Source organism: Schistocerca nitens, chromosome 6 (assembly GCF_023898315.1).
Source record: "Schistocerca nitens isolate TAMUIC-IGC-003100 chromosome 6, iqSchNite1.1, whole genome shotgun sequence".
Lineage (NCBI taxonomy): Eukaryota > Metazoa > Arthropoda > Insecta > Orthoptera > Acrididae > Schistocerca > Schistocerca nitens.
The window spans coordinates 454,303,125-454,328,261 of record NC_064619.1 but is presented as its reverse complement, the minus strand read 5'-3'; the positions used below and the strand labels follow the sequence as shown (position 1 = coordinate 454,328,261).

The following is a 25,137-nucleotide window of genomic DNA, read 5'->3' as shown; positions in this document are numbered from 1 at the left end:
TCTCTCTCTCTCTCTCTCTCTCTCTCTCCCCCCCCCTCTCCCTCCCCCCCCCCCTTGCCACCCCCTCATCCCCTCCCCAGCCTTCCTCCCTTCTAGATCATTTGATTTTTCTTAGTATGTTGTGGAACGCATGTCAGTTTACATACTGGCTTAAATTTAATGAGACATGACATATTAGCCTTTTAATACAACTAATGTAACTATTGTATATAAAAACAAAGATGCTGTAACTTACCAAACGAGAAAGCGTTAGTATGTTCGTAGAGACAATAAAAAACACACACACACACAAATTTCAAGCTTTCGCAACCCAAGGTTCCTTCATCAGGAAAGAGGGAAGGAAAGGGAAAGACGAAAGGATATGGGTTTTAAGGGAAAGGGTAAGGAGTCATTCCAATCCCAGGAGTGGAAAGACTTACCTAAGGGGGAAAAAAGGACAGGTATACACTAGCGCACACACACACACACACACACACACACACACACACACACACACGTATCCATCCGCACATATACCTTGTGCGGATGGATATGTGTGTGTGTGCGAGTGTATACCTGTCCTTTTTTCCCCCTAAGGTAAGTCTTTCCGCTCCCGGGATGGGAATGACTCCTTACCCTCTCTCTTAAAACCCACATCCTTTCGTCTTTCCCTCTCCTTCCCTCTTTCCCGATGATGCAACCTTGGGTTGCGAAAGCTTGAAATTTGTGTGTGTGTGTTTGTGTGTGTTTTTATTGTCTCTATCAACATACCAACACTTGCTCGTTTGGTAAGTTACAGCATCTTTGTTTTTATATATATTTTTCCTACATGGAATGTTTCCCTCTATTATATTCATATCAATAATGTAACTATTGATATGCTTTAATTTTACGTATCCCTCCTCTTCCCTCCTCCCCCTCCCCCCTGTCCTGCATTCTCCCCCCCCCCCCCTCTCCTGCAACCCCCCCCCCCCCCCCACACACACACACACACACACCACAATTCACTACCAGTTTTAACTGAGCAAAATGTGTCACAGATATTAGGTTTTAGAATCAAATGTACATGCACATCTGCAAACTAAAAGAGATGTGTGGACTGTTCTCAGATTTAGTATATGATTCATCCAGGGTTGTAGTTAAAGGGAGAAGCAACAACATATTACCAAGAGGAAACTAAAAAAAGCCAACAGGCAATATATTAACACCAGACTGTTAGAAACAGATGAGATTTCAAACTCTGAGAAGTTAGAAGCTTTAGAGGAAGCATATTAGTAAACATCATCATAAGCAGAACGTAACACTAATGTCAAATTTCTGAATTAGGTGCCCTGACATTGGAAAGGATTGAGAGGAAAGAAAAATAGCTTCAATTACTTCAACTTTTGCTTGTCTTTTCTAGGAGAAAAGAATATCATTTTGAGAAACCTAACATCTTGTGTCACCTTTCATTTGCATCAGTTCTTCCTGTTTCCTGCTAAGTAGAAGCTTTGTCTTTTTGTGTTTGGTGCCAGTTTCATTTTATAGATTGTTTGCTTCATGTGTGTTGCAGCAGACAGTTAAGGGAACCACATACCACGTAGTTAAGACAATGTGCTGTTTACAAGCAAATAAACAAAATTAAAATCATTGCTAAGCTTTCTGATGATTCCCCAAAGAGCTAACTACAGCACCTGGAAAATGTAGCTGTGAATAGTCAGCTTTACTTCTTCCTCTATTTGTCTGTCACCCAGGACTTTACTGTAACATATTTAATGTGCCATAACATAAAGATTTAAATCATTGCACTACACATAATGCTTAACATGTATACCACGTGTGTATGTCACTTTAAGTCTGGACTGTTTTCTCTAGCCGTTTGGAGAAGGTATGGTTACAGTTGTCGTTCCTCAGTTACGAAGAGGAGAAAACAGTCTTTTGTTGTGGAAAATATCAAACCCATCTACCCCTGTTCACACTTTTGTTGGACACACTGATGTTGTTCTGGAATTTGAATGGCGAAGACCAAAAGAAGGTAATTACGTATTTTGTTTGTTACTTGTATAATTACTGGTTGGGCAGCTATTTGCTATTATTGTCATTATCTTGAACAAATAAAGACTACTGGAATGCAAACATATGGATAATTAGTGTCATCAAATTTTAGTGTTGTGTGTAAACAAAAATATTATTGAACATTATCAAATATTGTTGTATGTAATAGGTTTCTTCTGGAAACTCAAAAGGAATAGTATCTGTGGAAATAGTAAAGATGTGTGGAAATATGACAATATTTGGGGAAAAAGACAATTTGTCCATGGATATTACACAATTGATTTAATTGATTATCTTCTTTTATTTTTTGTGTCAACAATCTCTTCAGCGTTGCATAATCCAGTGACTGGTTTCAATGGGCCAGTGATCATCATCACAGTAAACATAAATATTTACTTACATCTGATGATGTCCACTGGATGGTCAAAACCAGTTACTGCATTGTGAAATACTTATGTGATAGTTGTCCCCAAAAGAACAATAAGACAATATATCACTAATTGAGATTCTTATTAAGAGGACTAATCGACTAAAAAAAAAGAAGGGTGTGTTGACGGGGGGAGAGGTGGTGGAGGAGGGTAATCAAAAGTATTGTTTGCAACAAAGTAGGTACTTGTTGTTTATTCAGAATGATCCAAATATCACTCAACAACAAGGTGAAGTGAACTACCAGAGACCCAGGGCAAGGTTGTGTTGAATGAAAATTATGAGAAACTGATAGAGAAATAAGGCATTAATCGTGTGGTTGAGGGTCTACCAAAGAAAGGAGGAGAGAAGACTATAATAGTAAAGCCGGGAGTACAGGAACATCTCACTATATAAAACTGTGGGTGTTAGCATTGAGACTTAATATAGTATAATGAAGTATTGTTGTGTGCATGAATATCTGCAACAGTGACAATTTTTACAAATTTTTACCAAGTTATTTAAATGTGGTGGGCTTTAGCATTTGATTTACAAGGGTAGTAATTGTAACTGAATTGAATATATGAATTTTTTGTATGTAAATTGAACTTTTTAAATATATTTAAATAATAATAAGTAATAGATACCAGTCATTTCCTTCATCGACCCTCCACAGTTCCTGTTCCTTTACCACATGATGCCCTGCTCGTCACTATTGATACCACTTCTCTTTACACTAATATCCCTAATGCCCATGGCCTTAACCACTAGTGAGCACTACCTCTGCCAATGCCTGGCAGATTGAAAACCAACAACCTCCTTCTTAGTTGCCATGATCAACTATATCCTCACCCACAATTACTTCTCCATTGAAGGTGTTACCTACAAACAAATCTGGGATCTGAATATGGCCACCCGCATGGCACCATCCTATGCCAACCAATTCATGGACCATCTAGAGGACTCCTTCCCAACCACCCAGAATCCCAAACCGTTCACCTGGTTCAGAGTCATTGAGGACATCTTTGTGATCTGGATCGAGGGTGAGGACACCCTATCCACATTCCTCCAGAACCGCCACAGCTTCTCCGCCATTTGCCTCACCTGGTCCGACTCAACCCAACAAGCCACCTTCCTCAATGTTGACCTCCATCTCAAAGATGGCTACATCAGTACCTCTGTCCATCTCAAACTTACCAACCACCAACAATACGTCTACTTCATTAGCTACCACCCACTCCATACCAAGACATCCCTTCCAAACAGCCTAGCCCCCATGGCCATTGCATCTGCAGTGACAAGCGGTCCCTCTTGAAATATACCGAGTGTCTCACTGAGGCCTTTACAGACCATAATTACCCTTCCACCTGTGTACGAAAACAGATCTCCCATGCCTTATCTTTCCAGCCACCCATCACCTCCCAAAGTCACACCTTCTGGTTATAGAAGAACATTCTTCTTGTGACTCAGTACCAGCCAGGACTGTAGCAACTGAATTACATTCCCCGCCAGGGTTTTGACTACCTCTCATTGTTCCCTGAAATGAGAAATGTCCTACACACTATCCTTCCCACCCCTCTGACAGTGGTGTTTCTCCACCCACCGAACCTAAACAATATCCTTGTCCATTGCTTGCTACTCAATCCCTTGCTTCATAGCTCGTATCTCTGTAATAGCCTAAGATGCAAGACCTGTCCCATACATCCTCCCACGATCAGCTACTCCAGTCCAGTCACAAACCCCACGTGTCCCATCAAAGGCAGGGCTACCCGTGAAACCAGTCATGTGGTCTGCTAGCTAAGCTGCAACCGCTGTGCTGCATTTTACATGGGCATGAGAACCAGCAAGCTGTCAGCCAACGTATGGCCACTGACAAACTGTGGCCGAGAAAAAACTGGACCTCTGCCTTCCTAAGCTCGCCAACCAACACTACATTCTTCATTTCAATGACTGTTTCACAGCCTGTGTCATCTGGATCATTCCCACCAACATCAGCTTTTTGAACTGTGCAGGTGGGAGCACCCCCTGCAGTATATCCTACATTCCTATAACCCGCCTGGTCTCAACCTTCATTAGTCATTTTCCTTACCCATCTAGATCCTTCCCTGTTCCCTTTCCAGCACTAACACAGCCCTCTTTCCACCGATGCACCCGTTTTTTACCTCTGTCCTGTTCTGTGTTCTGCTACCCCCCCCCATCCCCCCCCCCAAAAAAAAACATCCATTTCTCTTCCACACCATCTAACCTCTTGACTGCACCTAGCTGCCATACCCTCTCTGCACCTCGTTTCTGCATGCTACTACTAGCAGCACTTTAAGCACTTCAATGTCCTCCACCCCTACTCTGCTATCCCTCGCCCTCCGTGCCCCATCCTCCTCCTTACCCGCACCTGGTTGCCTCTACCATCATGTGCTGTTGCTTGTGGTCTGGCTTCAGCTGCCAGAGACTTGTCATATGTGTGTGAATTGCATTTCTGTCTGTGTGTGTGTGTGTGTGTGTGTGTGTGTGTGTGTGTGTGTGTGTGTTTGTGTGTTTGTCTGTGTCTGTCTATTTTTGGCAAAGGCCTTGTTGGCCGTAAGCTCATTTTCTGACAGTTTTTTGCTGTGCTTATCTGCGACTCAGCATCTCCACTCTGTGGTGAGTAGCAACAATCCTTTTCATAATATTATTACTTTCCATCCTGGATTTTCCATTGTTAAATTTTATAATTAATCATTTAACAGTGAGAGGAGTAAAGTAAGATGAGTGAAAAAAAGTAATGACAGTAGTGGCGGGAATCAAACATGAGCCAATGAATTATGTCGCTGGCCTGACTGCTGTGCTACTGTGCTTGTATGTGAACTGCTGTTAAAATGTCCTCATACGCTATGCATAACTCTTTAGTGAGAATTTTACCTTTTCCTGTGGCACATTCAGGTGAAATATTCTAGGAACTTGAATGGGGTATCACTGTGTTTCTTTTACTCACATACTTCGAGCCAAATTGGTGAGCCTCGTTCCACATTGTCCTGTTGTTAGATTTAAGTTTGGAATAGATCTCCTAATCCTTTAAATTTCACTTTCTTCTCAGAAGAACTTCTGGAAAACGACTCCTTTAAGAGCTTATATCCAGAAAACACTTCTATACTAAATTTCCTCATATACTCAGATTTTTTACCTTCATGTATAGTATTTTGACTTCCAGAGGTAGGTAGTAGTTGTAACCAATTTCATGTGTATTAATTGAACTGTTTAAATATAGTTAAATTTTATAATGAATAGTTAAACATTGCAAAGAATAAACTAAAATGAAGGAAAAATATGGTGGTAGCAGCGGGAATTGAACCCTAGCCAGCATATAGCTATTCGGGGTGCTTGATCACTCGGCCACAATGTTGTTACTTCAGCTGCTCCTAAAAAGTCCCCCATATTCTGTGCTTTCACAATATGTGACACACACTTTCAAAGAGAAATACTGACCAGGTGCTGTGAGAAATGTAGCACTCATAGTGCCGGAAGGGATGATGTCACACCAGAGCATGCGCAGTCAAAAACAGACAGCTGCAGTCCTCAATTGTAGCGCACCTCACCATCATTTCAGCACATGACACTAGTTTGTAATTATGGCAGTGAGAGAGCAACAAAACATGTATTTGTCCATTTTATGTACCACTCAAAGAGAAATGGTGTAATTTTAGTGCAATTTCCAGCTTCCATTCAAAGACAAATAGCATACTTTAGTGTGGCATTTACAGTGTGCTGTAGCACATAAGCAATTCCACCTAATCATATAAAATAAGGAAATTTCATACTATATCATTTGCAAATGAGAAGAAAACGGAAAAGAGTGTACAAACACCTAGTACAGTATTGGAACAAAGATTATTGTTAATGTTATTACATTACTATAAATTTCATTCTATTTATATTTTATATTAAACCTTTGATAATTAAAGATTAATGTGTACCTTCATTTTCCTTTTTACATTCTACTTTTCCATTGAGCAGTAGTTAAAGTTTGAATGAATGACTTTCTAAGGAAAATAAATCTTCCTCGTCAGAATGCAATTATTATTGTAGGAACAATTTACCTACACACATCAAAAAAAGTTTTACATCATCCTGGTTCCGAGATTTCTGGAACCTGTACAGAAAATTGGAATAGAGATCGATGCATACCTGTATTTGTTGTGGCAGACTATCCACAAGTTCATCAAGGCACTGTTGGCCCAGATTGTCTCACTCCTCAACGGCAATTCAGCATAGATCCCTCAGAGTGGTTGGTGGTTCATGTTGGCCATAAACAGCCCTTTTCAATCTATCCCAGGCTTGTTCAATAGGGTTCATGTCTGGAGAACATGCTGGCCACTCTAATCGAGCGATGTTGTTATCCTGAAGGAAGTAATTCACAAGATGTGCATGATGGGGGTGCACATTGTCGTCCATGAAGACGAATGCCTCTCCAATATGCTGTCGATGTGGTTGCACTTTTGGTTGGAGGATGGCATTCACGTATCGTACAGCTATATATAGTGCCTTCCATGACCACCAGCAGCCTATATCGGCTCCACATAATGCCACCCCAAAACAGCAGGGAACCTCCATCTTGCTGCACTCACTGGACAGTGTCTAAGGCATTCAGCCTGACCGAGTTGCCTTCAAACACATCTCCGATGATCGTCTGGTTGAAGGTATACGCGACACTCATCAGTGAAGAGAACATGATGCCAATCCTTGAGCGGTCCATTTGGCATGTTGTTGGGCCCATCTGTACCACGCTGCATGGTGTTGTGGTTGCAAAGATGGACCTCGCCATGGACATCAGGAGTGAATTGCCCATCATGCAGACTATTGCACACAGTTTGAGTTATAAAAGGACGTCCTGTGGCTGCACGAAAAGCATTATTCAACGTGGTGGAGTTGCTGTCAGTATTCATCTGAGCCACTGCAGTAGTAGCCCTTGGGCGACTGCGAGGCATGTCATCAACAGTTCCTGTCTCTCTGTACCTCCTCCATATCCGAACATCTCTTTGGTTCACTGTGATATGTCTGGACACTCCTTGGTGAGAGCCCTTCCTGGCACAAAGTAACAGTGCGGACACGATCGAACCGCTGTATTGACCGTCTAGGCATGGTTGAACTGCACACAACACAAGCCGTGTACCTCCTTTCTGGTGGAATGACTGGAACTGATTGGCTGTTGGATCCCCTCCGTCTAATAGGCGCTGCTGATGCATGGTTGTTTACATCTTTGGGCGGGTTTAATGACATCTCTGAACAGTCAAAGGGACTGTGTCTGTGATACAATATCCACAGTCAGCGTCTATCTTCAGGAGTTCGGGGAACTGGAGTGATGCAAAACTTTCTTTGATGTCTGTATTTTTTTAATACACTCCTGGAAATGGAAAAAAGAACACATTGACACCGGTGTGTCAGACCCACCATACTTGCTCCGGACACTGCGAGAGGGCTGTACAAGCAATGATCACATGCACGGCACAGCGGATACACCAGGAACCGCGGTGTTGGCCGTCGAATGGCGCTAGCTGCGCAGCATTTGTGCACCGCCGCCGTCAGTGTCAGCCAGTTTGCCGTGGCATACGGAGCTCCATCGCAGTCTTTAACACTGGTAGCATGCCGTGACAGCGTGGACGTGAACCATATGTGCAGCTGACGGACTTTGAGCGAGGGCGTATAGTGGGCATGCGGGAGGCCGGGTGGATGTACCGCCGAATTGCTCAACACGTGGGGCGTGAGGTCTCCACAGTACATCGATGTTGTCGCCAGTGGTCGGCGGAAGGTGCACGTGCCCGTCGACCTGGGACCGGACCGCAGCGACGCACGGATGCACGCCAAGACCGTAGGATCCTACGCAGTGCCGTAGGGGACCGCACCGCCACTTCCCAGCAAATTAGGGACACTGTTGCTCCTGGGGTATCGGCGAGGACCATTCGCAACCGTCTCCATGAAGCTGGGCTACGGTCCCGCACACCGTTAGGCCGTCTTCCGCTCACGCCCCAACATCGTGCAGCCCGCCTCCTGTGGTGTCGTAACAGGCGTGAATGGAGGGACGAATGGAGACGTGTCGTCTTGAGCGATGAGAGTCGCTTCTGCCTTGGTGCCAATGATGGTCGTATGCGTGTTTGGCGCCGTGCAGGTGAGCGCCACAATCAGGACTGCATACGACCGAGGCACACAGGGCCAACACCCGGCATCATGGTGTGGGGAGCGATCTCCTACACTGGCCGTACACCACTGGTGATCGTCGAGGGGACACTGAATAGTGCACGGTACATCCAAACCGTCATCGAACCCATCGTTCTACCATTCCTAGACCGGCAAGGGAACTTGCTGTTCCAACAGGACAATGCACGTCCGCATGTATCCCGTGCCACCCAACGTGCTCTAGAAGGTGTAAGTCAACTACCCTGGCCAGCAAGATCTCCGGATCTGTCCCCCATTGAGCATGTTTGGGACTGGATGAAGCGTCGTCTCACGCGGTCTGCACGTCCAGCACGAACGCTGGTCCAACTGAGGCGCCAGGTGGAAATGGCATGGCAAGCCGTTCCACAGGACTACATCCAGCATCTCTACGATCGTCTCCATGGGAGAATAGCAGCCTGCATTGCTGCGAAAGGTGGATATACACTGTACTAGTGCCGACATTGTGCATGCTCTGTTGCCTGTGTCTATGTGCCTGTGGTTCTGTCAGTGTGATCATGTGATGTATCTGACCCCAGGAATGTGTCAATAAAGTTTCCCCTTCCTGGGACAATGAATTCACGGTGTTCTTATTTCAATTTCCAGGAGTGTATTCAGATTTTGAATCTCAATTAGAAGCCCACACCTTTTCAGTACACTATTTTATTGATTCATTTTTACAGAGCTTGTAAGAGGATTGCTCAGTGCAAGAAATAAGTGTTATTCATAAAGGCGCATAGGATGTCTCTTTAAAGCAAATACTTCATTCATTCGCTCATGAGAGGAGATCATATGGCTCAGATCAGTGACAGGTGGCTTCTTGTAATCTGACAGTGGTCTGGAATAACATTGAAATGTGAGAACAACTGTTGACTAATGCCACGCTAATGCTTGCTATAAACAGAGATTGAGGCTCACTTGTTTTATTAATGGCCATGCCACAATAATATGCAGACATAATTATATTTCTATGAACAAAAAACATTGATTCCTGTAATGTGAAACTACCATTCCAAACATGGAATGTATTTGAGAATAAGACAACTGATCAGATTTTTCTCAGACATGATCCTACTAGTATGTTCGTGTCATGTATGAGAGTAATTGTAATGCAGTAAGCTGTGCTGTGGGGAGGGGTTTGGGCAAACATATGGAAACGCCTAAAACGCAATGCTTTACCATGCCTAATAAAGGAAGGAAAATCCTTGACATTCAAAATGACTTCCAGTCATCTCAGAATGGATAAATACAGGTCCCATATGATTTTCAAGGGAATCTCATATCATTCTTCCTGCAAAATAGTGGAAAATTCAGGTAAAGTTGATGGGTGTTGATAGTGTCCACAAAGTGGAGCACAAAAGCTCAATAATATTGAGAGCTGATGGCTGTTGTGGGCAGGAGAGACGCAGCAATTCATCCTCAAGCTCACAAAACCAGTCCTGGGTGATGCGAGTTGGGTGAAAGGGTTCCTGTCATCTTGGAACACAGCATCACCATTAGGGAACAAACATTATACCATGGGATGGACTTGATTAGCCAAAATGGCCACTAAACCCTTGACAGTAATCTGAGCTCAAAGAGTAATTATGAAGCCCAAGGGGTGCTATGATACTGCTGCCCAAATCATCACCGAACCCCCGACATGTTTCAGTCTCGAGATGTGAACTCAGCCAGAAGTTGGAAATTGGGTGAAACAAGAGTCCTCTGACTAAATGAGATTCGTCTGTTACTCCATAGACCAGGTTTTACGTATGTCTTGTAATTTGTCTCGTACACGTGAAGTGCAAGCATTTGGATCGCGGCTACAAGTAAGGCATCACACAATGCCACTATATATCTGAGGATGGGATAAAGGAATATTTTGACCTCATTGTTTGTTTTATGTGTAACTGGTCTGCAAAAACCAATGAAACCGACTGCGATTGATAAGTGGCAAGTGACTGTTTGTAGTAGAGACTGACCGAGGATGTGCCAGATGCATCGTTCTCAACTGCAACTCCTCTTTTCTATTAGTTCATCCACCATAGGCCATATGGTGTATTGAGAAGAAAAGATATTTTTTGGTAGAAGATTTTGTGAATCAGGAGCTTGTAAGCTAATTCAAATACATACGGTCATTTTAACAACTAATCAAAATTTACAAAAATATCTTCAGTATTATGAAATATATGATTTAGTTTTAAAAAATAACATTAGAAAACTTCAATAAAGTTACTAAAGGTATTTTTGGACATGAGTAAATTTAATTTTTCTTAATATAAAATTATTAAGTATAAAAACTTTCCCGTTTTTCTGTCTGTGATTATGACAATACTTTGACTGTGTTTGAGGTAGGGAGACTTCAAGTGACAGTGGCCGATATGGAGGGAGGAGAGTAATGCAGAGCACTGAGTTGAAAATAATTTGAAAATCACATCTCTGAAAGCATACAGAGATAAGTGCACTTGTAGAAATTTTTAGTAGTAGAATACTCTCATTATGTTGATGACTACTGCGGATTTCACTATATGGCATAGAGATATAATGTTGCCATTTGGTAGAACATCCATCCAGAGCATACACTGGCACAGTACAGGTCAGGGACGGTTGGGGTGCAGTGCCAAAAGACAGTCTGAATTTTCCCTGAATTTGGAGTATAACAAATAATGTCCAATCCCATACTTATTTTTATAGTCTTGTCAATCCTATGTGCTAACAATTTCATGAGGTAAAGGTGTCGGGCATCATTTTACAAACTTCCATGTGCTACAAGCTTTAAGAGTTCTTTGTTAATATGTGGAGACCCATGTTGAATATTTCACCTGTTGTGTTAATTTCCTGAAAAAAAAAGAATTTTATTTAAGATGTTGCCCATATTTTTAACCATGGTGATGGACAATATGAATAACTGTAATAGTGCCAACAGACAAACGAGAAACACATGTTTGAATTTCCAGCTTCCCCTTATCGGGTGAAATATGCAAGCATGATGAATTTATATTTTGAGAGGGTGGGAAAGAGGGGGGAGTTACTCTGTACACTGATTGGAGTTATATACCATGAATTGAGTCAGTGTAGTTGCACACAATTTGTCCAGGTAACTGCAGGAAACAAAATCTCTCAGAAATAGTTTATGTTTTAATGATAGATTTTGCACTGTATCATATGACACTTTTTCATGAAGTCTGAGGCTTCAAAGGGAAGAACACCTGATGTTGAACTTTTTTAATCATGTTAGTTTCATTGTCACGGGAGAGGTGGAGGTATCAGGTGCTTAGAGTTTGACATGAAAAATAAATACTATATATTTCCTTTTTATTTCTATGTTCAAACAGCTGTATTTGTTGCTTCTCAATTTAGTTGCACTCTACCTCTAAGCCACAAGGCTTTGTAATCAGACACAAAAGTAGGAACTGATATACAGTACATCCACTTGTACATCAAATGTTGCTACTTACCTGTCCATCAACAGGTATGAAAACACCTCAACTCAAACGTCCAATTAAAATATTTTGTTGTTGACAACCACTCCAACCCCTTTATTTTTGCCCCCTTTATCAATTTACAGTTTCATTACATACTCAGTTATGTACTCCATACCTTATTTATTGCTAGTGAAGTTTTGATTATTTTTTGTGTTTCTGTTGATGACTCAATACTTGAACTGAGTTATTACTTCTTTTACTTCTAAATTATTTTATCATCCCCTCCATCTCTCTCTCTCTCTCTCTCTCTCTCTCTCTCTCTCATTTTTTCTGTGTCTTCTTTCCAAATTCTCTCCTATGTTTTTACTTGTCACATTGTACTTCTATCATCTCTGGACAGAGGATATCATAGTGATTATCAGTGAACTATCATTGACCTCCTACTCTTTCTGAAGTCTACCCATCTTTGTCTCATCCTCATCCTTTCAACAGGCAACAGGTGGGCCCCTCTGAACCTGGGACCTGAGTGACCTGCCCCTCCTTTCCAACCTTCTGCTACCTCCATTTCCTCACTGAGAAAGGAACTAGCAATTGTGAAAGGTAGGTTACAGTTTTATTTATGTATTGAGGAATATAACTATTGGCAGTACTTGAATTTTCCCTCCCGAAGGTAAGTACTGGCAAGCCAATGTGCCTCCTGAAGGTACATACTTCCATCCAATGTGTGAAAGATGGAAGCCAGCAGAAATCCTTCAGACCAATAGGGCGGGGTTGACACTGCCTTATTATTTTAGCTCACCAGGTGTCACATTCGAATTGAAGTTAGTGAATCAGGCGACATCTATATGATAAAATCTTGTCCTCCATCCCTGTCAGATATTTCTGTTTTCTTTCTTTCCACATTGTAATGTTCCCTTTTCTTTACTCTAATGTGTTCTTTTTTTGTGGTTTTAACATTTTCTCACTTTACTAAGATGTACTTCTTTAGATCTTAGTCTGAATTTTGCTCAGTCTTATTTGACCATGTATGTTTGTTTATAATTAGCAGAATGCCTTCTGTGTGCTGCATTGTAGATATTTTCTACCTCAGATATATTTAATAATTTATTTAAAAAGCTTCTTCAGTGGGTCATCTGAAATGTGGCACTAGTTTTGGTGTTATGAAATATTGATTATAGATTTATAGCAGTTCACAGTTTAATTATTATATAAAATGGAAGGAATTTATCATGAATTTTATCTTTACATGGTCTTGTATGAATATCAAGAGCTCAGATGGAAACCCAGTTCTAAGCAAAGAAGGGAAAGCAGAAAGGTGGAAGGAGTATATAGAGGGTCTATACAAGGGCGATGTACTTGAGGACAATATTATGGAAATGGAAGAGGATGTAGATGAAGATGAAATGGGAGATATGATACTGCGTGAAGAGTTTGACTGAGCACTGAAAGACCTGAGTCGAAACAAGGCCCCGGGAGTAGACAACATTCCATTAGAACTACTGACAGCCTTGGGAGAGCCAGTCGTGACAAAACTCTACCATCTGGTGAGCAAGTGTATGAGACAGGCGAAATACCCTCAGACTTCAAGAAGAATATAATAATTCCAATCCCAAAGAAAGCAGGTGTTGACAGATGTGAAAATTACCGAACTATCAGCTTAATAAGTCATGGCTGCAAAATACTAACGCGAATTCTTTACAGACAAATGGAAAAACTAGTAGAAGCCGATCTTGGGGAAGATCAGTTTGGATTCCGTAGAAATATTGGAACACGTGAGGCAACACTGACCCTACGGCTTATCTTAGAAGCTAGATTAAGGAAAGGCAAACCTACGTTTCTAGCATTTGTAGACTTAGAGAAAGCTTTTGACAATGTTGACTGGAATACTCTCTTTCAAATTCTAAAGGTGGCAGGGGTAAAATACAGGGAGCGAAAGGCTATTTACAATTTGTACAGAAACCAGAGGGCAGTTATAATAGTCGAGGGGCATGAAAGGGAAGCAGTGGTTGGGAAGGGAGTGAGACAGGGTTTTAGCCTCTCCCCGATGTTATTCAATCTGTATATTGAGCAAGCAGTAAAGGAAACAAAAGAAAAATTTGGAGTAGGTATTAAAATCCATGGAGAAGAAATAAAAACGTTGAGGTTCGCCGATGACATTGTAATTCTGTCAGAGACAGCAAAGGACTTGGAAGAGCAGTTGAACGGAATGGACAGTGTATTGAAGGGAGGATATAAGATGAACATCAACAAAAGCAAAACAAAGATAATGGAATGTAGTCAAATTAAGTTGGGTGATGCTGAGGGTATTAGATTAGGAAATGAGACACTTAAAGTAGTAAAGGAGTTTTGCTATTTGGGGAGCAAAATAACTGATGATGGTCGAAGTAGAGAGAATATAAAATGTAGACAGGCAATGGGAAGGAAAGCGTTTCTGAAGAAGAAAAATTTGTTAACATCGAGTATAGATTTAAGTGTCAGGAAGTCGTTTCTGAAAGTATTTGTATAGAGTGTAGCCATGTATGGAAGTGAAACATGGACGATAAATAGTTTAGACAAGAAGAGAATAGAAGCTTTCGAAATGTGGTGCTACAGAAGAATGCTGAAGATTAGATGGGTAGATCACATAACTAATGAGGAGGTATTGTATAGGATTGGGGAGAATAGAAGTTTGTGGCACAACCTGACTAGAAGAAGGGATCAGTTGGTAGGACATGTTCTGAGGCATCAAGGGATCACCAGTTTAGTATTGGAGGGTAGCGTGGAGAGTAAAAATCGTAAAGGGAGACCAAGAGATGAATACACCAAGCAGATTCAGAAGGATTTAGGTTGCAGTAGGTACTGGGAGATGGAAAAAGCTTGCACAGGATAGAGTAGCATGGAGAGCTGCATCAAACCAGTCTCAGGACTGAAGACCACAACAACAACATGGTCTAATGACTTTTCTGAAGGCCAACAGTGTAGCAGGACATAGTCACTATATTGATTGGTTGTAATTTATGTTTTAGTATTTGTTTGATTGTGCACGCCCTGATGAGCAGTGTTCTTTACATCCAGTCTGTCCGAATTTTTGGAGTTTGTTAAGCACTTCTGTTGCTGATTTCAGATTATAAGTATTAACCAAACTACTTGATTGTCCACATTCTGTGAATTTGATATTACATGGGGTACACCATAATTATTGGGACATGTATTTATCTTTCATTGTGAGTGCACATAATTCTAAAGCCCATTCTGTGACGAGGTTATCACCATAAGAGGTAATTTACAAGAGGGCACGTACCATCACTGTTTGACAACATAAGGACAAGAGTTGGCTGGGAGGGGGAGTCCATTAAGAATTTTGCTAAAAGAGTGAGGGAAATTTGGAAGCATGTTGAGGGAGCAGACATCAGAGCCCTAAAACATCAAGAGCAGTTGGGAAATCATGTAGACAGATTACCACAGTATAAAATCAGTCAGCGGTTGATGTTATCTGAACTGTACATTCCAAAGGGTAAGACCATAATATTTGTAAGTTTCACTTACCGACTCATACAACTACTGTGCATGTGGGGGGCATCTGAAGCCATTTCGAAGTGCTTCAAATGCGTAGATGCAGTTTCGGGTAGGAATGTCGATAGTAGGAAAAAGAGGAAGAGCAGAAACTTTGCACGCTCTGTACAGGAGATTCCTTATGGATTAAGGCGAAGGAAGCAGGAGAGAATATCTTATATTTGGGGTAGATGATGAGGGTAGGAGGAAACACTTTTGTTAATGGTATATGTAGGTTTATACTTGTATATTCATTTCTGTGTAAGTTAAAGTTCTTGTAGAATGTAGGTATGTGAACTGGGAGGGGGTGACAGGATGGAGGAAGGGGAAGCCTTTAGTCTGAAGGTGACCTCTGTCTGGTTGATACCGGTAACGTTATGAAATACTCACGCGATTGTGTCAAAAATATAAAAATAACTCAAGTGAGTCACTTTATTCTCTCTGCCTGTATGTCATTTTTTTCCCAAACTACTGTATTTATAGTGGGAGTATGCTGTGCATTCAGTTCCTATGCATGCATATGTCAGTATATGAACTTATAGTGTCATTTCTTGACAGAAGCTATATTGATGCATTTTTACAGTTTTACTTATAGAATTGGACATTACTTTGTGTTCTTTTTTTCCTGACAGGTGGATCAGATTATGAGTTAATCACTTGGTCAAAAGATCAGAGCTTAAGGATATGGAGGATTGAATATTTTCTTCAGAAGGTACACTAAAGTATATTAATGAATCTCGTGAAATTTAAACACACTTTTTTTACTATGGCATAACTTATCTTTTTATTTACAGATTTGTGGCAGTGAAACTAATGGAGAAACAATTGTGGATGTTCACCAGACAGAGGAAACTTCTGTTGCAACAAGCACACTCGGTAAAAAGAAAAGTAGTGTTTACATGCATTAGATCTATTATATGTAACACAAATCAAGGTAAAATGTTGCCTCTAAATCATGAAGTGCCGAATTTAGTGATCTCTCTCTCTCTCTCTCTCTCTCTCTCTCTCTCACACACACACACACACACACACACACACACACACACACACACACACACATACACACACACACACACGCTCTCTCACCATCCCATTTGTCACTTCTACACAATTTCAGTATTGGTGGCTGGCACTCATTAAGTCATGCACAGGGTAAAAACAGTGCTTGCAGCTAGTAATTGTGTCCCTGTGACATAAGTACATGGGACAGGTAAGATATTATTCTCACAAAATATATTGCATATTAGACTTTTCTAGTGACTACAGTCCTCACCTACACACATGGACATTACTCCCATGTGTCTTAATAATAATAATAATAATAATATAATACTAACAAAGAGATAGAGGGGCTGTCCAGTACTTACCTCAGCTCAGTACAGCCGATAGATACACAAAAAACAGAACCGAAAATTTAACCGAAAATTTACGTTCCTAGCTTTCGGAACAAATGTTCCTTCATCAGGGAGGAGAGAGGGGAAAGAAAGGGAAGAAGGGAAAGTGGGTTCTGTTACTCACGACCCAGGTTATGAAGCAACAGGGAAAGGAAAACAGGGAGGGTAGCAAGGATGGAGGCATGGTTGTCAGAGGGAAGCCAAAGATATTCTACTGTAAGTACTGTGCCAACTTCAAACCAAAGAGGATGCATACAGAAGTAAAGAGGTATATAGTATAAAGATAAACACAACTATGTAGGATGAAAAGATGTGTGAATGGCTACAGAGGAAAGGGAAAGAGGAGAAGACTGAAGAGTAAATGGGAGTGAGGTTGTTTACCGTAGGTTCAGTCCAGGGGGATGGCGGGATGAAAGGATGTGTTGCAGTGCAAGTTCCCATCTCTGCAGTTCAGAGGGACTGGTGTTGGGTGGGAGAAGCCAAATGGCACATACGGTGTAGCAGGTTCCTAGGTCCCTAGAATTATTCTGGAGGGCATGCTCCGCTACTGGGTATTGGACATCTCCTAGGCGGACAGTTCGTCTGTGTCCATTCATGCGCTCAGCCAGTTTAGTTGCTGTCATACCGATGTAAAAGGCTGTGCAGTGCAGGCATGTCAGCTGATAAATGACATGTGTAGTTTCACACGTGGCCCTGCCTTGAATTGTGTATGTTTTACCAGTAGCAGGGCTGGAGTAGGTGGTTGTGGGGGGATGCATGGGGCAGGTTTTGCAGCGGGGTCGGTTACAGGGGTAGGAACCGCTGGGTAGAGTAGGTAGTCTGGGAATATTGTAGGGTTTAACAAGGATGTTACGGAGGTTAGGGGGGCAACGAAAGGCAACTCTGGGTGGTGTGTGGAGAATTTTGTCAAGGGATGATCTCATTTCAGGGGTTGACTTGAGAAAGTCATATCCCTGGCGGAATAATTTGTTGATGTATTCGAGGCCAGGATAATATTGGGTGACAAGAGAAATGCTTCTGTGTGGTCTGGGGGTAGGAACATTGTTGTTGGACGGGGAGGAATATATTGCTCGAGAGATCTGTTTGTGGACAAGGTCAGCAGGATATTTGCGGGAGAGGAAAGCACTGGTCAGGTTATTGGTGTAATTGTTGAGGGATTCGTCACTGGAGCAGACACGTTTGCCACGAATACCTAGGCTGTAGGGAAGGGAGCGTTTGATGTGAAATGGATCGCAGCTATCAAAGTGAAGGTACTGTTGTTTGTTTGTGTGTTTGATATGGACAGAGGTGTGGATGTGAGCTTCAACAAGATGAAGGTCAACATCCAAGAAGGTGGCTTGGGTTTTGGAGAAGGACCAGGTGAAATTCAGATTCGAAAAGGAGTTGAGGTTATGGAGGAAATTAGGGAGTGTTTCTACACCAATAACCTGACCAGTGCTTTCCTCTCCCGCAACTATCCTGCAGACCTTGACCACAAACAGATCTCCCGAGCAATACGTTCCTCCCCGTCCAACAACAATGTTCCTACCCCCAGACCACACAGAAGCATCCCTCTTGTCACCCAATATTATCCTGGCCTCGAATACATCAACAAATTATTCTGCCAGGGATATGACTTTCTCAAGTCAACCCCTGAAATGAGATCATCCCTTGACAAAATTCTCCACACACCACCCAGAGTTGCCTTTCGTTGCCCCCCTAACCTCCGTAACATCCTTGTTAAACCCTACAATATTCCCAGACTACCTACTCTACCCAGCGGTTCCTACCCCTGTAACCGACCCCGCTGCAAAACCTGCCCCATGCATCCCCCCACAACCACCTACTCCAGCCCTGCTACTGGTAAAACATACACAATTCAAGGCAGGGCCACGTGTGAAACTACACATGTCATTTATCAGCTGACATGCCTGCACTGCACAGCCTTTTACATCGGTATGACAGCAACTAAACTGGCTGAGCGCATGAATGGACACAGACGAACTGTCCGCCTAGGAGATGTCCAATACCCAGTAGCGGAGCATGCCCTCCAGAATAATTCTAGGGACCTAGGAACCTGCTACACCGTATGTGCCATTTGGCTTCTCCCACCCAACACCAGTCCCTCTGAACTGCGGAGATGGGAACTTGCACTGCAACACATCCTTTCATCCCGCCATCCCCCTGGACTGAACCTACGGTAAACAACCTCACTCCCATTTACTCTTCAGTCTTCTCTTTCCCTTTCCTCTGTAGCCATTCACACATCTTTTCATCCTACATAGTTGTGTTTATCTTTATACTATATACCTCTTTACTTCTGTATGCATCCTCTTTGGTTTGAAGTTGGCACAGTACTTACAGTAGAATATCTTTGGCTTCCCTCTGACAACCATGCCTCCATCCTTGCTACCCTCCCTGTTTTCCTTTCCCTGTTGCTTCATAACCTGGGTCGTGAGTAACAGAACCCACTTTCCCTTCTTCCCTTTCTTTCCCCTCTCTCCTCCCTGATGAAGGAACATTTGTTCTGAAAGCTAGGAACGTAAATTTTCGGTTAAATTTTCGGTTCTGTTTTTTGTGTATCTATCGGCTGTACTGAGCTGAGGTAAGTACTGGACAGCCCCTCTATCTCTTTGTTAGTATTTGTTTCACATCTTTTTATGAGATTTTTCATTAATCATTTATAATAATATAATAATAATATACAGGGTGTTTCAAAAACGACTTTACAAATTTAAAAATTCATATACATTTATTGAAAGGCGACATAGAGCTGGATTTTGTGTTATTCTGCAGGGAAACACATCAAGTTTATCTTGAACTAAATATGTTGTATGTGCCTTCCATTGGTTATCCTGCACGTATCCCATCGGAAGTCAATTTCTTCCCTAACTTGCTGTAGCATTGCAGGTGTAACTTGCTCAGTGGCAGCATAAATTCTTGCTCTAAGTTCAGATAGAGAAGCCAGCTCAGGAGGTACAAACACGATATCCTTGATTAATCCCCATAAAAAAAATAGAGTGGTGTCAGGTCCGGGGAATGTGGGGGCCATGCAATTGGTGCATCATGGCCAGTCCATTGAGCAGGAAAGCGGTCACTGACAAAATCACGGATATCAACCAGGTAGTGGGTTCGTGCACCATCTTGCATGAAGTAAGCATTTCATTCTTGGTCATCCTCAACAATCATGAAGTAAGCATTTCATTCTTGGTCAAATTCAACAATCATTGGTATCAAAAATTGTTGTAACATACCCAGGTCACTATCCTATTGATGGTTCTTTCACGGAAAAAAGGGAAGCTGTATACTCTGTTCTTGCTCAATGCACAAAAAATATTCAGTTTAGGGCTATCACACAAACATGTTTCAGTGTTTGATGTGGATTTTTGCTGCCCCAAATCCTACAATTCTGTGTGTTAACCTTGTCACTTAAGAGAAAAGTCAACTCGTCAGAAAAAAATCATTTTGTCCAAGAAATGTTCGTCCTCATGTAATCGATTTAACATATCCACATAGAAGTTCTTGCAAGCAATTTAACTGCTTGTGCAGTTGTCAATCTGTATGGTTTCAAGTGAAAATGGTTTCTCAACACACACCAAACAGTCATATGTGGGATTTGCAGTTTGTGAGATGCACGTTGGGTCAATTTCATAGTACTGTTGACCAAACGTTGTCTCACTTGCTCTACGATGAAGTCAGACATGCTTGAATTACTTGATGATTTCCCATGTCTTACAGAGCATCCTGTTTCTACAAAACATTTATGCCACTCATAAATTGTAGGCCTACTAGGAGCATTTTTAGTGTACTTGGAACAGAAATTACACTGAACTGTTGTCACTAACTTTGATTCTTCAAACGAAAACACACAGCTAGTACGCTTGGGTCCAAGGAAGGCAGCCATCTTTAATGCAACTGTCGCTTGTGCTCCTTATGTTGCGATTCGGCAGTAGTGAACTGCACAGGACTAAACTTGTTGTATTTCCATACAAATTGACACTACAATCACCTCTGTAGGTACTACAAATTAATTTATATGAATTTTCAAAGCTGTTAAGTCCTGTTTGAAATGCTCTGTGTATATAATATAATAATATATAATTACTCCTGTGTGTTTATAATGTTGTCTATCCACCTTCCATTAAGTTGACATCTCAGACTCTTGTCTTGTGGAATCCACCAAAGAACTCCTTAGCCCCATCTGCTATCCTTTTGTGTGCTGCATGTCCCACCCACCTCAGTTTTATTTTCATTATGGTTATAATTATGTGTTGCACTACAGACTGTTCCCTAATCTGCTTCCATTTTTTCCTATCTATCTTCATAATTGAGAGAACGCCTCTCTCCATTGCTCACTGTGCACCCCTCAGTTTTTTAATTATTTTCATTAATAGCTCATATCTCGTTGCCATAATTCAGAACTGGAAATACACAATGATTATGAAGTTCCTTTTATCAGACATATTATAAATTTAGTTTGTAAATTCTATTTAGTTTGTTGAATACACTCCAGGCCACTTTACTCTTCTGTTTATTTCTTTTGCTGCCCATGCAATCGCTGCCTTCAGTTACCCTATGCACGATACTACGTTAACTTGTTATGTGTCTTCTTTGTTAATCTGTACTATTATTTTTACAGTGCTGTGGTTGTACATTATTTTAATCATTCTATAACTGATTTTCTGGTGTACTTTCAGACTTGCTCTATTAAATTCTTCCATTTGTTGTTGAAGAGTGTGTGTATTTCAGGCAAACCATACAGTGTCGTAAGCGAAACTAATGTGGTCACAATATATCCCATTGACATGTAATCTTCCTTCACTTTCCCAGTTTAAGAATCTGTAAACTTTGTTGTAGGACTGCTGGGAACAGTTTTGATGATATGGAATCTCCTTGCCTGGCTCCTCTATCATTTCTGGATTTCTCACTAACATACTGAAGTCTAATAAGTCTAATTGGAGCAGTTAGCATTGGTTTATGTATGTTTCTGTACAGTAACAAATTTTGATTTATTGCCTTGTTTCTTAATATCTGTTAAAACTGCATCAGAAGCTTTCTTAGAACTATGAATTCCTAGCATAAGGGAAATTCATATTCGTTTCTCCCTTCTGCAATTTCATTCATGACATATAAATGGTCAATTGTGTTATCCATACTTCTAAAGCACGCCAGTTCCTTTGCAGGTTTTAAAAATCTGATGTTTTTTCTGTGTTGTTGGTGATAATTTTAGTGGTTATCTTGTGTGTTACAGAAAATATCTTGTACATTAACTCAACAATTCATATTTAGTTTTCCTGTGTGACATACCCCTAGTAGATAATTACCTATGTATCAGTGAGCACAACAGTGCAAAACATATAGACTCAAGTCATTTCTGTTACATACGTAGCACATACTACTGAACATGTTTCAGCATTATTGATAATTATGGGGCTGTTGGGTAGAACAGATATTCATTGAAATAGTTCTACTTTATTTAATCATAGTTTGGTGGTATTGTTGCAGACCGATGAACTTGTGATTGTCCTCTATAATTATACTCTTTAGTTCAGAATTGCTTGCATTAAGAATATTAAGTGTTATTTTCAAGTCTATTTTCTACACATATTTGAATTTTGAGAGCAATTCATCAATAAAGAGAAGAGAACATAGTGTTAAATATTGAGGGGCCCATAGTTTCACAATTTGTCCTCTGAATTCTGTGAACATGCAGCTTAAATTTGATAGGAATAGCTTCACTGTTATTGATATTCAAATGAAGCTTTTAATGTAATCTCATGCTTTTTAAAATGGATTGCTGACTGTATAGGAGTTTGTAGAAATATAACCATGTAATTGTGTTTGATCCCTCTTATTTGTTACAGTAATGGACCCAGTGATAACACATCCATTACAGACTCTGCCATTAGAAAATGATGATAGTGTTCCAGAGTTAATTAATTCTCTGACAGTAGAGGAAAGCGCTGATGCTGATAGGGAAGTAAACCCTTCACCAACTCAGCCAAAGACATTGCAGCAAGAATTCTCGTTACTGAACATCAATATTCCAAATGTTCGCGTGGAAGCTGTGAGTTCTCATTTTTGCTGAGTGCATGTTCTCACTTGTTTTTTTATTTCAGTACAATATTGTTATTATTGTTGTTATTTCCAGATGGATGTCAGTAGGCGATCGTGTACTGTTACAGCAGCCCGGAATGCACATATTGTGATTTTGCTTGTAGCATTCCCCCCAAATTATCCTTATAATGCTGCTCCATCATTCCAGTTTGGACAGGGGACAACATTTGACAGCAATGCCATGGCAAAAGTTTTAAAGGCAAGTTAATAGTGCACACTCATATCATGTTACATTTGTAGTGTAAGCAGTTGTTTATGATCATTCTAATACTGTCTGGTTTAAATTTAATCGTTTGGCATTTTTTATTTGTTCAAAAGTATCAGATTACAAACCAAAAAAGGAAAAGAGTAACAGGGAGTACAAGTTATGGAAATAGGTCAGGCAAGTACAATTACAAGGGGCATTCATCAAGTAATGTATCACTTTTTTTTTTTTTTCTCACTCGATTTGGGTTGAAAAATTGTGGACTTTGTTGTGGGACATCATGGAATATTCCTGCCTCAGACCCTATAGTTTCATGAAGTTACAGTGGATGATGAAGTTACACATAGCCTTCAAGCAGAGAGCCTCCAAGCAGACAGCTATCATGAAGTTTCTTTTGACGGAAAAACAGTGCATTTAAGATATTCATAGGCTCTTGCAAAATATCTACAGGGACCTGACTGTGAATGAAAGTACGGTGAGTTGTTGGGCGAGGCGTCTGTTGTAATCACAACAAGGTCACACAAACCTATCTGATCTCCCGTGTGCGAGCTGGCTGTGCACAGCACTGATTCCTGCAATTTTGGAACAATCGATCACCTCATTGCACAACTGGACATCTCCTTTGATAGTGCGGACACATTTGTCTACCAATTGGTTTGTGCCCACTGGATTCCTTACTGCCCAACAGAAGACTATAAAGAGCAATGAAGGCCCATCTGTGCAGAATTGCTTGCATTTTACAAAGCTGATTGTGACAATTTTTTGTCAAACATCATCACAGCATGATGTGGGCTCTTACGTTGACCAATAGTGTGTTACCATGTTGACGTGTGGACACGAGAGCTCTCTTGGCAAGGTGGCGTAAGGCTATCACATTGAACGGATAGGGTTTTGTAGACAAAAGAGTGAGGAATAAGTTGGTGTACTGGAATCCTGAATAAAACTAACCTGCTTTCAGAAAAAAAAGTGTTGCATTGCTTATTGGACACTATTTGTATTTCTTTCTTTCTTTCTCTCTTTATTTATTTTTTAAATACCAGATTCTGTGGGATCGTGTGAGCCAAAGCTGCTTGGTCATGGAATGAGGTAATACATAATTTACAGAATGCTGGTTAGAAAATATGTACACTAAAAACTTGATAAAACACAAAAAATGTGAGAGAGTGTACAGATAAGCAACACGAAGATGAGGGAGAAAAGTTTTCAAATACTGAAAGGAACTCCTGTACAGAATAGAAGGTGTAGGCCACAAGGAAACCTTTCAACTTGGATTTGAATACTTGAGATGTATCAGTCAAATTTTTCTGTTCTGCTGGAGGCCTATTGAAAGTGAAACCTGCTGAATAGTGCATGCCTTTCTGTACAGTGCTTAAGAAAGTATCATCCAAGTGGACATCATTCTTCTTTTTAGTGTTCGCTAAACGAATGTTACAGTTTCTTCTGAATGAGCCAATATTCTCACATTGTAATCACAGTCAATCCCAAATGCGAAAGCAGGGTCGTCAGTGAAGTACAAAACTTACCACCAAAGTCATGTTTGTTATGAACATCAACGTACAGCCTGAGTAGAACTGAATTCTTGTACAAAGACTGGTTATTTTTATACACATAGTGAATATTCCAGAATGTACAGAAACTGCAAACATAATAAATTACAACAACTTTACAGAAATGACAAATGCTAAATAAAAAAAAATTGCTAGTGGCCGGGTTTGAACTGGTGACCCGCAGCACACCAGCCAACAACACTAATCACTGTGCCATCTTCTAGAAATGATAAATACTTCATTACCATTAATTGCTGGTGGTTGAGTTTGAACTGGCAAGCAACAGCTCACCAGCCAGTGGTGCTAACAGCTATGCAGCACGACACAAAATTTGTGAACTGAACTGGTACCACAGATCCATG

The 25,137-nt window shown here is 41.0% G+C and overlaps 1 protein-coding gene across 3 annotated transcripts in view; it reads left to right on the top strand.

Annotated features, from left to right (window-relative positions):
* LOC126262522 (GATOR complex protein WDR59) overlaps positions 1-25,137 on the top strand; it is a 299,723-nt gene that overhangs the window by 88,698 nt on the left and 185,888 nt on the right. For all 3 annotated transcript variants that reach the window (XM_049959194.1, XM_049959192.1, XM_049959195.1), the window contains exons 7-11: positions 1,834-1,993; positions 16,166-16,245; positions 16,328-16,409; positions 22,771-22,973; positions 23,058-23,222. In XM_049959194.1, the coding sequence (XP_049815151.1) occupies positions 1,834-1,993; positions 16,166-16,245; positions 16,328-16,409; positions 22,771-22,973; positions 23,058-23,222 (690 nt within the window). The remainder of the gene's footprint in view (positions 1-1,833; positions 1,994-16,165; positions 16,246-16,327; positions 16,410-22,770; positions 22,974-23,057; positions 23,223-25,137) is intronic.